Source organism: Mirounga leonina, unplaced genomic scaffold (genome assembly GCF_011800145.1).
Source record: "Mirounga leonina isolate KUSES-001 unplaced genomic scaffold, KU_Mleo_1.0 Mir_53, whole genome shotgun sequence".
NCBI lineage: Eukaryota > Metazoa > Chordata > Mammalia > Carnivora > Phocidae > Mirounga > Mirounga leonina.
Genome location: NW_023270807.1, coordinates 29,713,768 through 29,730,638, shown reverse-complemented (window position 1 = coordinate 29,730,638; position 16,871 = coordinate 29,713,768). Strand labels below are relative to the sequence as shown.

The following is a 16,871-nucleotide window of genomic DNA, read 5'->3' as shown; positions in this document are numbered from 1 at the left end:
AAAAAAAAAAAGTTGTGGGGCGCCTGGGTGGCTCAGTCGTTAAGCGTCTGCCTTCAGCTCAGGTCATGATCCCAGGGTCCTGGGATCGAGCCCCGCGTTGGGCTCCCTGCTCCGTGGGAAGCCTGCTTCTCCCTCTCACTCCCCCTGCTTGTGTTCCCTCTCTTGCTGTGTCTCTGTCAAATAAATGAATAAAATCTTTAGAAAAAAAGAAAAAAGTTGTATTAATTCACATTCTACATGTATTTCTTTCTTTCACCTTAAGCATTTCTTACTACTTAGAGGATCAACTTCTATTCTGCTTCCAAGCCCTCTTTGCTCCATTTCTGTAGAGTCTGTGGTCTCTGGATGCAGAGGCCAGAGGCAAGCACACATCATATTTATTATGCCTGGAACTCATTTATGCCCTTATCACCAATTGAACATCAAAATATGGTCATCAGAAAATTCCAGGGAAATCATTTAAACAGAAAAAGCCATAGGCTTTTTTAGAGAGATTTTAGTATATTATAAATGATGGGATTAAAATGTTTTCTGCTGTGCAAATGGACCAATGATGCTCCACAGCTATTTACATCATCATCTTTGAAAGTAAAGCCTATTGAAATTTTTTTTTACAAAAGCAGTTGCGCTTGGTTAATTTCTCAAGCACATCTATTAAAAAATACATACCGTTTGCCCTACAAGTTACAAAACCCAAGGCCAGCCAAAGAGAGCTGACCACAGCCTGACATATCTATAAAGAAAGCTGACCTCTCTGAGAAGCCAAAGTAAACTCAAATTTCTCAGTCTACAGAGCAGAAGCAGATTTTTGAAAGTTTGCCAGATTTATGTAGAAAGATTACATAAAGTAAACAGATTTTTGTCTTCCCAAAGTGCCCTCTTTTTCACATCACAATTATTATGACTAGCTACATAAGAAGAAACATTTCCAAAAGCATCCAATATACGATAAATATTTGTTATGTATTACTTATTCAGAAAAATCATAAAGCTCTGTTTCAACATAATTGTGTGCACATAATTTTTGGAAATTACTTCTTTTTTTTTCCTCTTGGGACCCTTCCTTGATGTGAAAGGCAATAAACAGACTAACACAGAGAAAAAAGTAAAAAACTGTAATTTTTATTATGAAACTATAAGGGCAAACTTAGCTACCTCTATTTGTTTTTTTGTAATGAAACAAGGAAAAAATGCTTTTTGTGTTTTCTTCTTGTTTTGCTTTGAGGGGGATAGTGAAATCAATAGGCAAAATGAAACTGAAATTCTATTTTCATTTTACATTTCCATCATTTCCACTTCCATTTACATCATAATGATATAAAATTAGAATAAAATCTTAATCTGTCAATATTTTTTAAGTCTTTTGTGGGAACCTTGAAGTTATTTGTTTTTAATGATCAATTCACAATTTTTTTTGAATATCCAGGCCAGTTTAAATGTTCTGAGGTCACATCAACGCTGAAAATGTTGTGTATGAATATGAATGCATGCTGTATATGAATGTATATGTATTATGTAATTTAAGAATTAGCTAAGTAATCCACAAACCAACAAGTAAATATACAAAAATACTTTTAGGGCCTAAATTCAATGGAGTTATAAAGATAAACACATTGATTCTGAGAGAGGATTAAGTGTAAAAAAAATACCATTTCAACTGAGCTAAAAAAAAAAATGGCTAACTGATGTTAATTTTCATTAACTCAATCCTTTAAATTCTTATTATTTCCCTGTTTACTTGAGCTGGTTTATACGCTAATCTGCAAAAGGGCTAATAACTACATAAGACCTTTAGCACATTAAAAGAAAGGATCGAAACTTAAAATATTGGTTTCGAGCCAATCTCATAAGAAATCAGAAATCACTTCACCACCAAAATTATACACCCCTTTACTAGTCAGGGGCCCAGTAAGAAACAGATGGTGTCCTCAATTAAGATACTTTGAGAAAACATTATGGCATGGATAGTGTTTGGCGAAACCAAAGAGAGAGAACACAGCATTCAGGGTTAGAAACAGCAGAGAGCCATTACCACCCACAGGCAAAAGGGGTGAGAGGAGAGTGGTTGTCAGAACTCCAAGGGTAAGCCCACCTCACTGAAGCTCTGACCTTCAACAGAAGAAGGGAGCCCAGACCTCTCTCTTCTCCCGCTCTCAACACTATTTCTCAGTGTACCATAGAATAACTAAAAAATGTAAGACATGCTATTTCCCCAAAACACAGATTTCCCTAGAAAAGGAGAGTGAAATGAAAATCCAAGATAGATGTTGCTAAATTGTCTTAGTAAATCTACACAGACTTTGAACTTGAAATATGAAATATACGGCTCTTTAAATTTAAGGAACTTAGACTGAAAACTGTTTTTTGAGATTGATATCACATTGTTTAAATAATATATACCAAATAGAACAAAAATCTAGGGATGAAAGCTTTCATTTGTAGAGACTACTCTGTATTAAGTAGTTTAGTGAAGTATACTCTGATTATTGTCCTGGCTAGATACGAGATATATTTTTTTAATCAAACTGTAGAACTATCAAACAGTCCTAAGTGACTGTGCCTCTTTCATGTTAGAGAAATGGTATTAAATATAAATTCCAAGAAGACTTAAATTCAGCTGAAATAATGTTCCCATCATATATTTGCAGATTGGGGATCCATTAATCAGGTAAGATTTGGACTACATAACACCTGAAGTCCTTCATATATCTGCAAATTTGTGATTCAGATTCAAGCACTCCAGAGACAGTGAGAAAACCCATAGCTCTGAAATTCTCTAGTTTTTCATTTGAACCAATCTGTATTAAATTTTTAGAGAAAGGAAAACCACAGTCTTTAGGGTATTCTATATATTCAGCACACGTCAATGGGACAAATAATATGTGTTTCACACAATTATTCCCCAAATAAAATAATGTATGCAGAGCTTGGCAAACTGGAAAGCATTTTCTCAATTTTAGGTTTTATTATATTCTTTAAATTTATAAAATGCTTATTATAATGCTTTATTTCCTTGTTTTCTCAGGAGTGAATGTCAGTATAATGATGAAGCTTCTCTTTAAAACGTTTATTGGAAAACAAATTGTTTAGATATGCAAGCACAGAATTAATTTTTTAAAAATTATCAAAATTTTTAAGATTACCTTAAAAGGGAGGAAGACCAGTAGAAATGTCATGAAAAAAATACTGTGTAACACCCACCCAGCATGAATTACCCAGGAGAGATAATATTTCTGTGAAATTCATATCACCTTAACATATTTATGCTAAAAAGTAATTTCATCAAGGTAGCCTTCTCTGGTTGTCTCCTCAACTGTTTTAATGCTTTTTATTCTGTTTAAGTGTATCTAAGTTGTATTCTAAATCAGCTGACCCTTGAACAACATGGGCTTGAATTCCATGAGTCCACTTACACTCAGATTTTTTTATATAAATACAGTACTGTATTATAAATGTATTTTCTCTTATGATTTTCTTAATATTTTCTTTTCTCTAGCTTGCTAAAAGAATACACTATATATGTGTGTATATATATATGTATGTATATACACAAAATATGTTAATTGACTGTTTATATAATTGGTAGGGCTTCTCTCAATAGCAGCCTATTAGAAGTTAAATTTGGGGGGAGTCAAAAATTATACACAGATTTTCAACTGTGCCCATAACTTTCCTGGTGTTCAGGGGTCAACTGTATTATAATCTGGCTCTATTAGTGTTCTAGTATCTTCTCCACGCACGTATTTATTCTGTTTTCCCAAACAACAGAACATTCCCCAAAGAAACTTATTATCCAGAAGAAATAATTAGAGAATACAATATCCAGGATTAGGTTGGCAGGTAAATTATGTCATTTAACATAATGGAAACTAAACATTTTACCTTCATGTTTTATAATGTGTTCCAAATATTAATGATTATGTGATGGGGATGGGCATGGTTATGGTTAAAATGGGTATCAGCAAACGTGTCAGATTTTAGAAAAGACTCCTATTCACTTAATTTTGAGAGAAACACTCCATACTAATGTATTCATTATGCATTTGTTACTTATTATACTTTCTGTGTATAGCAGAGATACATTACTTATTAATATTTAATAGATAGATAGCTAGGTCATTCTCTGCAAGTGAGCAAAATTCCTGAATGATAGGTGAAAGATAATTGAACATGGAGCATTTAGCATTTTATGGAGTCTTATAGATCTCATTTTGTAATTTTCCTTCAAGAAAATATCAGAATCTTTAAATGAGCACTAAAAAAAAAATTGTTTTCTTTTCAATATCTGAATGTATAAGCTTTCAGGGAAATCCCGGGGCTTACTGGTATGTGACCACAATCCAGTGATCCTAATTTTTTTTACAAATGGTTTAATAGGGATTAATATTCCAAGATAATTCTTTCTCAAAATACATTTCAAAACATGAACTTAATTTTGCATAACACAGCAAAGATTAAAATACTCATGAAACAGTTTAATTTAAATGGATTTGTAGGCTATCAGCAATGATATCCAAAGGACATCTTCCCAGGCCTAGGATGACTCACACACCACTAGCTTGATCTGTTTGATATATTAGTCATGCCTCCATCAACACACAGGTACTGAGATGCTACCTTTTCTGTATCTAATACAAGATAGACATACATTCAAGATGCTTAATGATCCTTTGTTAAATGCCCCAAATTCCTAAACAAGTTCAAATAATGACAATCTGCTTCATTATTTATTATTAATCCTCTATCATTTATAGCGAGAAGGTAAGAATAAAAAAGACATTCAAAAACTGAATTGAGGGCCTAATGGAACTCGAGCAATGGACTAAGTGTTTTACATGTGCAATCTCATTTAATTCAACACTCTACTACCAAAGATTGATGAGTCAAGCTCAGCACTTGACAGATGCTACTAGGAGGCTGAGTCATTCTGAGGACTCAAGTGTAAGGTACACCAAAATACCTTTCATTTCAATGAAGTGATATACTTAGAAAAATTGCATACCTCTCTGATTTTTATTAGTTAATTGATTTGGGAAGAAATTTCCACAGGGCTGACAGGAACTAAAATATTCCAAGCCATTAATTTTATTAGGTTCTTAAAATTCAATACATGATGTCATTTCCTGTTCGCCTATACCCTGAGAAATAAGCATCACTAACCTAATCTGAGAAGGGGAAAGTAGTAATACAGAGTAACACAGTTACGATATAGAAGAGTAGATTCAAACTCAAATAGTAGATTTTAAAACCCAGCAATGACATTTTGAAAAAGAAAAGTTTACTTTTGAATGAATATTGATTTTAGATTCAAGAGCCAAATGACTTTCAGTAATGTATACCAGAGTGATTCTAAAGAATATCATATTTTATAAAAGTCTTCAGTTTAACAATAAAATTGCTTCTATTAGGAAATGAAGTCAATAAGGTAATGCATGAAGCCGAACTCTAAGTAAAATTTCCTTGTCAATTTTGGAAGAAAACTAACCTACTTTATAACATATCTTTATAACCTATTTATCTACAGCTATCATAAAACCCACTGACACATCTTGGGAAATGTGTGCATGCAGGGGACATACGTGCGCACACTTAAATTTTCTTTTTTTTAAATTTTATTTATTTATTCATCAGAGAGAGAGAAAGCACATGCACAAGCAGGGGGCAGGGGCAGAGGGAGAGGGAAAAACAGGCTCCCCACTGAGCAAGGAGCCCAATGCAGGACTCAATCCCAGGACCCTGGGATCATGACCTGAGCCGAAGGCAGACGCTTAACCAACTGAGCCACCAAGGCGTCCCCACACACAAATGTTCATGTATTTTAATTTATCGCCCACAGAAAATATGTTGCCATATAATGGAATTTTGTTTCATTAAGTAATATATATATGAGATGTCCTAAATTGTTTGTCAAAATTCAAAAATGGCAAAAGTAAAAATTATGGCACTTTACTTGATCAGGCCTACACTTTTAATAATATTTTACTATTACTACATTTATAGATTATTAAATAGGAGTGAATAACAGAAGCACTGAACTTGACATGCAAATACTCCTTTCCTCTTTCTTGGAAAGAGTTTGCATGTTTGTCTTCAAACTGTGCAAGAGAGGATTGGGAAATGTCATTACTGTAGAAGTAATGCTAGAGTCAGAAGAGAGAAACATAAAGAGAAATGAAACCAGTTAAATAGAAATGGGCAAATTTTCTTATCATTTTTTTTGTAGATAGCCATGTGTAGAAAGTTATATGGACCATAATCTTTTAATATAAATATAAAATTAATATTTCTTATTGATTCTTTTTTCTTGTTTAAAAAGTGATATTAAATAATATGTTGAGATCAGAAGCTGGCATAAATAATACATTAATGGAATTAGAAATTATATAAATGGTAGCCATCTTCCATTCCATAAAAAACCAGAAAGTAAAAGGTGGCCTCTTTCCCCAAATGATGTAGTTTTATTCTTCGACTGTAACCCATGTTATCACTATCTTTCCTATTGAGATCTTTTTTGTTTTGTTCATTTGACATTCGATATTTACTGAAGCTCTATTAAGACTGTCATAGACAACTGAAGACCCAGTCTTTATGCTTGAAGAATTCCCAGGTCTAGTGGAGGGAGATGGAAATATAGACAGAAAATACACTGCGATATGATAAATGCTAGAACAGAAGTACAGTTCGCGCTGAGCACCATGGGATGCAGCCAAGGGGTAAAGCAAACTCTCAGGCTCTGCATCTTCAAGGAACCACAGACTCAATATGCCTTTCTACATTCCGTTAGAGAGTGTGGGATCATGGCAATCATTTACAAAGGAAGTAAGATCCAAGGACACTAAAGAGGAACGCGAAACATGCTGAACAGTTCTGAGGGCAAAAAGAGCAGGAGTAGAAAGAAACGAAAACACACTGATAGAGACACATATTGCTGTAGATGACAAAACGGTTGCCTAGCACTGTAAACACACACAACTCAGGCTAGATTTTACACAGGCACATAGTGAGACTTCCCTGGGGTGATAGGATATCAAGGATTAGTACAGGCAGAGTGAAAAGACAAATGAGTATGTGTGTTCAGATTTCCTGGAATCTATACAGGGATCCCAATTTCCCTTCACATAAGTAGCACCATTGATGTAAGTAGAAAACAAAGGTTCCATTAAGGCTTATTATGTGATTTAGATACCCTGGTAGAGAATTTTTCTGCCAAAACTGTTTTAGTTGCTTATTTTAGGTGAAGTAGTAAGAAGTAAGATCTTATAGCACATCTTATATTTTAGCTATATAGTCCAGATTCATCTATGGTAGAAAAAAAAAAAAAAAAGTCTTATAAAATGTAGTAAAGGCCTCATGAAAACATGCCAGTCCCTCCCCAGACTTATATCTGAAAACCAGGTAAACAGCAATGTCATTTGATTTTCCTTTAAAAAAAAAAGTTTATATACATTAAATGTAGACAGTTTTTAGTAAACATTTTACCTGAAATAAGACATCATTGTTTTTAAAAGGCTTCATTTTGTTTGTTTACTTGGCTTTCAAATTTTCACATAAAAATTGGGGAATGGCAAGTAAGTTTTTATAATCCTATATCACCCTCAAATATGTCAAACATGATCTTAAAAAACAAGACACATTAATGTATTACTTTAAAAAGCAGCAGTCCAATTATTTACTTTATAATATACTCAAGATAACATTTGCAATTGTTGGTGTCATCAATACAAACCGCGATAGTTTTCTTCTTGCTGTTTTCTGACTATGAAATTCTTTAGTACATGAATGTATTATTAACAAACATTTTAGCAGAAATCCTATGTCAACAAAATCAACATCTCTGTCCTGGGAGCCTATTATTTCCTCAAATATTAACTAAATATGATTTTGTGATTTCAGTGGACACATTCAAAATATTCAGTATTTGGTACACCATTTCCATCACCACCAGCACTGCACAAAACAACCTAGAATTGCATCTATTGCATGTAAAGAGTCTTCTATCCAATTTGTGCCACTTCTATGATGTAATGAATGTAGAAAATATTTCCACTCATGGTTTTCAGTACTTACTACAGTGAATAAAACAGAAGTAAAGAAAAACTATAGAGAATAATTTTGTATTTATTCCCTTGATGACTTACAGGATAGTCTATTTTTCTATAGAAAATAGAAATCATTTATTATTATAATATGTAAGTAGAATTTTTAAAGTCTTATTTTAAAACCTGGGATTACATGTTACCATATAAAGTAAAGACATTTTGGAATAAAATTAGGTATGAATGAGCAGCACAACTGTATGTAATTATTAACCTCTAACCTCATGAATATCATTATATGGTAGTTTATTTGAAATGGTATTAAATAATTCTTTCATAAGATTTTCTATAGTGTTTATATAAAATATTTAAGATTTAATACACTTTCCATAAATTTTACTAAATTAAGAGTCTGCAGATTTTCACATTCCTTTCCTATAACACAGCAATGCCAAAAAGATCTTCTTTAAGTGAGGTAAGGAATGCTGAATATATTTTATAAGAATTACTTCTAAATGCAGCAGCTACAATTATGTCATCAGGAATTACTTATCCTTACCTTTCTGACTCAGAATACCTAAACAATTAAAGAACACACATTTAGAATAAAGAGAATACAGGCTGTGCAATTTTACTGATACAGCATATATTCTTCCTCTATTATACAAAGTTTTCCTAGTTCAGTTCTAGTACCACAATAATGATTTTAACATAATCACTTATTTGTCTATGGAGCTATTCCTTTCTCATTTTGCCAGCTAATTAGCCAAAAGAAATAGACGTGCTCCCACGTGATTTATACATCAAATGTCTAAAATCACTCATATTCTTACTCATTTACAAAACAAATGACTATCTAGTCCAACTTCTATAAATCCTAGCACTGTTTCAACCCACATCTCATGATCATGACCTGCAAAATCTTTGAAAATCATGCTTAATGTGCACACAACTTTGTTTTTGTGCCTTGCTACCATTCACAAAAAAAGCTTCCAGAACTAGATTCACTTTCGTTTCCTCATCGGCAGTCAATTTCATGATAGAATTTTAACTACTGGAAAAAAAAAAACCAAAACAGATTCTCTAGATTTTATTAAAACAGCAATAAAACAAACAAACAAATACTAGTTTCTGGTGTTAATTGTCTTATTAGCCAGCTTGTAGCATCACATTTTCTGTGTGTACTGTAGCTTCTTATTCTAGGGGACACTAATTAGTTTTAAATGGTGTTAAATACCATCCCTGCAGTTGCAAGTGCTTCTCTGGGATTTTTACTAGAGAAAAGAACTCCTGTAATTTAAAACCACTTTGTTTTCTTCAGCCACAGCTGTTAGTGAAACACTGACCTGTAGAAATCTTAAAGGTTTTCAACCCTCTCTCATTGCCATTAGTCTGTATTTATTTTCTAACACGTCTTCTCCCCGTGTACCATTGCTCTTCCATAATCCCCATCCCCCAAATTGCTTTCAGCAGAGAAACCGCATCTAGCTAGTTAAGCCCTTCTCTCTCTTTCCCTCCCACCCTGACCCCTTACAAAGCCTTGGCTACTCTTAAAGAAAATTCTCCAACAACGTGTCAATTTTATATTGGCCACAAAGACAACTTCTGTTGGGGAAGGGGGAGGAAAGAGGGACTGGAGCTTGGCTGTCCCTTTCCACAGACAGGGATCTTTGTGGCGATCAGAAAACATTTCCTGCATAAAAAATCAACACACTCTCTAGTTGCAGGGTTGGGGAGCGAGAACAAATACGTATCAGCCATGTCCTCAAAGGAATGGAACACATCCGTTAACCTTACAAACAGGAAAGTCATTTTCTCAAAATATGTCCGCTTTCTTGCATTATTAAAAGTAATCCACAATCTGAAATCCTCTGGTAGCTCCCCCACTGGGGATTGGGTGAAAGCTATAAATCACTCCTGTACTTTTTTCTTTTTCCTCTGCATTTCCGTTGCACTATTTCTTCCATCTAGCTCATCCCTGACATGCTCCCACTCTCCTCGTGTGTATCAACAGGGGACCGAGGAGAGCAAAAATCACCCAAGAGGGCTGACAGGTTTTACAGGATCAGCCTGTGTTTAATTCTACCCTTTACCCCTGCCTCCAAGTGGTTTCACAGCCAGGAGACCCCAGAGTTTGCACTTCCAGTGGGGTTTCGAAAGAGCAAGCACACGGGATTTATTGTGCAAAGCATTTTTTTTTTAATTATAGGGCCTGTGGGGGAGGGGGACACCCTTGTTTTCAGGGGTCAGAAAGTCATGTGGTCCAAACAGGCTTGCTATTGAGTTTGTGTCACCTTTTTGTCCTGCTTCCCCAACTTGGGGCAGCACAACTAAAGGGGTCTTGGTTGAGACAGTGAGACAGAGAGACAGAGAGAGCAAAGACCAGAGGAAGTGAAGGGTACTTTTTACAGGGCTATAGCATCAGGCTATAGCATCAGACAGAAATCCTACAAATCCTACAAATCTCCCCAAGGGGCTGCAGCCCAATAAAGACCCCCCACCTCACCAACCTCCACAGCAAACTGGCTCCACGTTTTTGATGCACTACCAGGGCATCCTGATGAGAGCTATCCCATCCTCACCACCCCATCTCTAAAACCTTGAAACCCAGAAGTAGCTTAAGGGACCTTTATTAGTAAAGATCACAAATCAAATGACTCCAAAGATGATAGAGTTAAAGAGCAATGATTAAGCCCTTGTGTTGAAACCACACAACTTAATACCATCTCCCAACACCCCCCCCCCACCTCATCTCCCCCTCTCTGCTGGGCACTTACCTTCTTTGGGCGGTCGCTTGGCCTCCCTGGTAAGATTGCAGACCTGGGTGGTTTGCAGCTCCTGGGTCAGGCAGCCCTCGGTCTGCTCATTCAGGGGTAACACCACGTTATTTAACAAAACCAGCGACTGGTCGTCGATCCCCCACTCTCCCAAATGCTGAGGGCAGGTGCATTTTGTATACATAATCCCACATGATTCTGTTCTCCCATTTTCTGATTTTAAGCAGCTCTCCAGCCAAGTGCATAATACATGGCAACCAAACTGGCTCGGGCTCACCTTGTTCAATACCAAAAACTCAAAAAAGGATTTCTGATCTTCTTCCCCTTTTTTCTGTAATCCTGGGAAATCGGTTGGAAACACCCGACGTATTTGAATAAAATTTTTATCATACTGTAGAAAAACGAAAGCATTCTTGGAATCGCAGAGTTGCATTATAGAATGATTCTTTCTTAAAAGATCCTTTATTTTTTCATGGGAAAAATGATCAAACTGATAAGCCAAGAGGGAAAAGTTAGAGCAGCTAAGGTCCTTTTTGGAAAATTTCAGGTAAATGCTATATTTGGTTGGATCTGGATTTTCCAGCGTCCAAGTGCAGTTTGTAAAGTTTTTGGGAAACATTTCACTTACAGAATACGATCCATAAATGACTCCCTTCACCAAAGTTGAACACCAGAAGTCTTGGGCAGCATTAAATCCAAACATAACCAGGAGATAGGTGGAAAATATATAAATCAGCAGGTTACGAACAGCCTTCATCCTATGTCATTTGGCCTGTAAAAATGGCAATGAAAGTAAAATGCAAGTAGGAGTCTACGCGCATTGAAAAAAAGAAACTCCTTCCAATATTACAGCCAGCTGTTTTAAAGATTTCAGTAAAAAACCCTTTTTAAAAGAAGGGCAGGTAATTTTTTTATTTTATAACGCTAGGAAATTATCTGTTGCTGTGTGAACAGCGCCCTCACGCGGTCATCACAATGGCCAAATTCTCCACATTCAATTTAAAAATAATATTTAATAGATGATTAACAGGAATGCTCTATTTATCTATCAGGATTTCCTCCAAGTGCATTATGAGTCTATTGAAAGAAGAGGAAACATATACTTTTAAAATATCATAAGCTAAATTTTAATTTTTGAAAAAAAATTTTTTTTAAAGATTTATTTATTTGACAGCGAGAGACAGTGAGAGAAGGAACACAAGCACAGGGAGAGGGAGAGGGAGAAGCAGGCCCCCCGCAGCGCAGGGAGCCTGACGTGGGGCTCGATCCCAGGACCCCGGGGAACATAAGCCAAGCCGAAGGCAGACGCCCAACGACCGAGCCACCCAGGCGCCCGTAATTTTTGAAATATTTTTAAGCAACCTATACAACCTTTTCTCTCCCTCAGTGGGCCTGCAGTAAACATCATCACACAAAATCTAATCTGATAATCTGGGAACAGCTGTCATCACATTGTTTCTCTTATCTTAAACATGAAAAATAATTTCGATAAAGGATAGCCACGATTTTAAAAACATGAATGATAATTTGTTGAGGATGAAACATCATCTCCCAAATGCCCATACTTGTCTTTGCAAGGACCACCGTGTGAACTGATGGGAATTCCTGTGCAGAAACACTGTTATTCATGTGGATTAATGAAATTTTAAAACCATCATCTGAGAAGGGGTATAGATGGGTAGATACATGGGGAAGACTTTTCAACATCACCACCAAGAACCAGGATTTAAGGCAGTCATTTCAATGTGACATGCCCTCTTGGGATACATAAAGTGGATCACTGTATTAGTATCTGTATCCAAAGGCAATGTCAGTGAAAAATCCCAGAACCACGGTAATTGAGCTGGCTTCAGTCTTTTAATTTTTTTTTAATTAGGACTATTTTATCTAGAGTTATCTACTGTAATTTAAGATTTACACATGGTAGATAAAAGACATTACTATTTTCTTTCCTAGCAGATTTCAATTATTGAATTGCTCCCTTTCCAACAAGAGCTCCAAAGCTCCTTTTCTATTTTTTAACCTGGCCTTGCATAATAAAGTAATCCTTGGTTATATTTACCTCTGTAAGTTGTTATCCAAAAATAACTCGAATTTTTTTCAGCTTTAACCTTTAAGAAGTTATTTCTTAGAATAAATGACACTGCTTTTTTGTTTAGCCTTTGAGCTGAGAAAAGTGATGCCAAGTTAATTATAAAAGTCTTTAGGCTGCAGTCTCTTCCACTGTTCTGTAAACAGAGACAGACATACAGACATATAGACAGTTAAGAGTTTTCGAGTCTTTGCCTCTCTCTGAACCAAAGGATAAAACCCTCTTCCTTCCCATTGCATAACACACACCAACGCATGCACACAAATACCAGTGACCGAAGTCCCTGAAGATAGATCTGCATTTTCCAGATCATAATTCAAATTCTATGTCTTGATATAGGAGAAAACAGCCCCAACTCTAAATCTCTATATAGCAGCAGTTTAAAATAACATCAGAACTGCTGGGACTATCAAAACAGCGTTCTCTGTTTCAAGCATACAGCTCAATGAATAATGCATTTTCTTCTTGAGAAAATAAAGCCAATGAGCATTTAAAGGTTAAAAAATTGGGAAAGTTGCAGGAAATTCTGGAAATAATTTCCTCTTTTTTTTTTTGCTGTAGCACTTTGCAGGCAATGCAGGTCTGCGCAGTGTTCTTCAGGATAGAGTGTAGGCGTTGAGAGCCAGTGTGACAATAAGTGTCTAAATTAGGAATTCCATCCATGAAAGGGGGCTTCATTTTATAATAGGTAACTCAAAAAGAGGTCGTATTTCTTTTCCCAATGAAATCCGGTACTTTTGCTTCCATTTATTTGACAGTGCATGTCTGCATTGCTGTGCTCATCAAGAATTAGAAAGAGTGAGGAAATAGCTCCGATTTCACTTTCAAGCTTGCTCAAGAGAGCCCCCTCAATATAATGCTCTTTATCTTAATCCTTAAGCCTTGGTGTACGGAGCCTTGTTTTATTCTAAAGAATCAAAAATGAATCATTGAACTCTGCCGCCCCCCCAACCCCCGCCCCCGACTGCAGGGCCAGTTCAAACAATTGTATTTCCCTCTTCAAGAAAGAATGGAGTGGGGGTGTCTAAAGGATGGCTACCAAGGTCTCAAGGATGTTGTGTTTATTTATTTATTTACTTATTTGTCTCCTGCTGAGAAGCAAACCGGCATTTAGTTTAGCTATTCTCAAAACTGATTTTCTCGGTGACACTTTAGTTTAGTCAAACATAGACGGCGCCATCACTCCACTAAATTTTTTTCCCCAATAGAAGACCCATTGCCTCCCCTTATCTTAACTTCCTTCTAACCTAAAATTTTCTCCCCATAAAATCACCCCAATCACACACAACCATCAGATTTTCTAGGTCTCCCTGCCTATTCCTTCTGACCCAGCACATCTCTTGAAAAACAGACTTCTCTAACTTTTCAACTGCGGCGTTTAAGTAAATGCAGACAGTCGGGTTTGCTCGCAGCCCCTCCATCTGCCAGAACAGCCTTTCCTTTCCTGTCCTCCCTCCGCAAACACCTAGACGGAGAGCTCCTCTGTGGCGACCCCTGGCAGAGGGAAGGTGACCCCTGGACCCCCCTTCCTTACCTTCCACTCCGAAAGCTCAGGGAGGCTCTTGCTCTAAGACACCAGCACAGGCACGCGTCCCAGCAACAGTGACGGAGAGACTCCCCTTCGGTCCCAATCACCGTTGCCCATTTTCCCCGGCTCAGCTTCAAAAATCAGGATTTATTTTTTTAAAATGCACACTTAAGAGAAGCAAAAGATGGGGGGGAAATCAAAGAGGGGTGCGTGGGAGAAAAAAGCCCCCGGGACCCCGGAGCCTGACGCCAAATCCAACTGAATCCAACCTCCAACGGAGGTGGCGGGGAGGGGGTGGGGGGGAGGAAGCCCCCCGTAGAGAGCCTCCAAGGAAACAAACAAACAAACAACAAACAAACAAATGCAAGTGGCTTAAAAGCAACGATTTGTTTTATCAAATCTAAGCCCAACAAACCGATTAGCCAAGAAGCAAAGGAAGCGCTGAGACGAGAAGTGACCGGCGACAGCAGCGGCTGCTAAGGCAGATTTGTTGGGGCGGTGGGTTTATTACAGGAGTATTCGTGGTCGGATCGGAAGGCTCAAGCTTATGCTTTTTCCTCTTTCCGCTTTCCTCCCTCCTCCTCCTCCCCCCCGCAGGTACTGATGGACGGACCGCGACTAAGGAGAGGGGGGAAAAAATCCTTGGCTGGTGATGTCGGAAAGCTGTTCGAATGCCCAGCGAGGAGGGGCGCGAGAGGGAGCGAGATAGTAAAGCTCTGTCTCGGGAGTGCGCGCCGGCGCGCGGCGCTCGCTCTCCCCGGGGCGCGCGCGAGGGAGGGGGTGCGCGTCCCCGGGGTGTGCGCCCGCGCGCCGGTCTCCCGCGTGCTCGTGCGCGCGCGCGTCCCCGGGCGCGCCGCGCGCCCCGCGCCAGCACACGTGCGGTGCCCCAGGCGGCCGGCCCGAGGCTCGACGAGCGCCGCGCGGCAGCTGTGCCTCCCCGAAGCTCTGCCGCCCGAGGGCGCGGGCGGGTGTGTGTGAGCGGAGAGGAGGGAAGCGGCGGGGTGAGAGAGGAGGGAGGCCCGGCGGGAGGGCGGGAGAGAGGCGGGCGGGAGGGGGGCTCCGCGGGGCTCCAGCCAGGGCCGCCGTGAGCCTGCACGTCACGGCTACTCAAAACCAAGCACGTCCCGAGAGCAGTATTTTCTGCGTCTGGGAGGTTTTTGCATCCTCAGTTCCCACCGCTGGGGCTGGCGGCGACCAACTGTAAGGGAAACTCACTGGGAGGCGAGGCAAGGGGGGTGCGAGGACTGGAAGGCGACTCTGACGGGTGGGAAGTAAATACTGGACTTGGTCGTCTTTCTTTCACCGCGGACCTGTCGCCGCCGAAGAGCTGTCATTTCATCCCCGGGATTCAGATGAATTGATCCAGCCCTCCGCGGAGGGGGCACATCTCGGCTCCTGAAATGCTGCGTGTCTCTGGCTGGAACAATGCTAGTTTTTCTCAGCGAGGCTGCAATTAACATCTTATTTGTTCTGGCTAGATACAGGCTTTGTCAGGACCGCGGTGCGGCGACCGAGGTTGGGCATCTTGCATTGCTTTCTGCATGGCAATGGGATCGTGGTTGTGGGGTCTAAACTTTTGTTTTCGTAATGTATCTGATTCCTTTTCAAGTTTCCTTAGTAACAGGTTTGTGGACAGAGGTGGAAAAAAAAAAAAAAGGGAAAGGGGGAGGAAAGGCTACCAAATTCTCTGTTTAGCAGCAAAAAAAAAAAGAAATTTTCATCACTCCCCACCTTTATTTATTTATTTATTTATTTAGCCCCCTGGACAGTTGGCTGACAAGTATTTGATGAACTAGCTCCAGATACAATGCTGCAAAAGGTCATTCGCCTACTGATTATGTCTCTACTTGTAAGCGCAGTTGGTGGTTTGCAAAACAAGTGGCAAATAGTATGGTGATATGGCGGGGGAGACCACAATGGCTAATTCATATAAAGTGTTGGAGTCTTCCTAAAGGTGAGTGGCTTAAGAGTCAGGTGAAGTGGAATAAAACAATTTCCATCATTTTTTTTTCTCTGCACTCTTTCTGCATTTTTCTTCCTCTTGTTGTTCCTCTCCCCTGGGGCAGATGGAGAGTGAAGAACATCATTTTAAAAGAGGACTATAGTGAAAACAGAAAGGTGCCAAGGATCTTTTATTCACTGGAGTTGTTTGAAATATTAAAATTGGCCCTTTATTTCTTAATACATATTAATAGGGTGACCCTCTTCAAGGCTTTTTCTTCTAGGACAAGTGTTCAGAATAACATCCTGTAAAGGAAACCGTTAATCATTCCCCAACCAACAAGCTTTAACCATGTTCCAGGAACATTCACTGGCTGAGAGAGCAGCCTGTGTGGCGATTTGGTTTCGTGTCATTTTTGGTTCATTACAATATTTTTTATTCATTTAAGGGAATGTGAAAGGAAAATAAGGTTTATGTCTAGGGCATAATCCAAAAC

General features: G+C 38.5%; 1 protein-coding gene across 1 annotated transcript in view; it reads right to left on the bottom strand.

Moving 5' to 3' along the window:
* Positions 1–15,146, bottom strand: part of ADGRB3 (adhesion G protein-coupled receptor B3) — a 706,366-nt gene extending 691,220 nt beyond the window's left edge. Inside the window, exons 1-3 of the mRNA XM_034991475.1 lie at positions 14,440–15,146; positions 12,876–13,041; positions 10,814–11,585 (exon numbers count right to left, since the gene is read on the bottom strand). Coding sequence (XP_034847366.1) covers positions 10,814–11,570 — 757 coding nt within the window. The 5' untranslated portion in view covers positions 11,571–11,585; positions 12,876–13,041; positions 14,440–15,146. The remainder of the gene's footprint in view (positions 1–10,813; positions 11,586–12,875; positions 13,042–14,439) is intronic.
* Between the last annotated feature and the right edge of the window lie 1,725 nt (positions 15,147–16,871).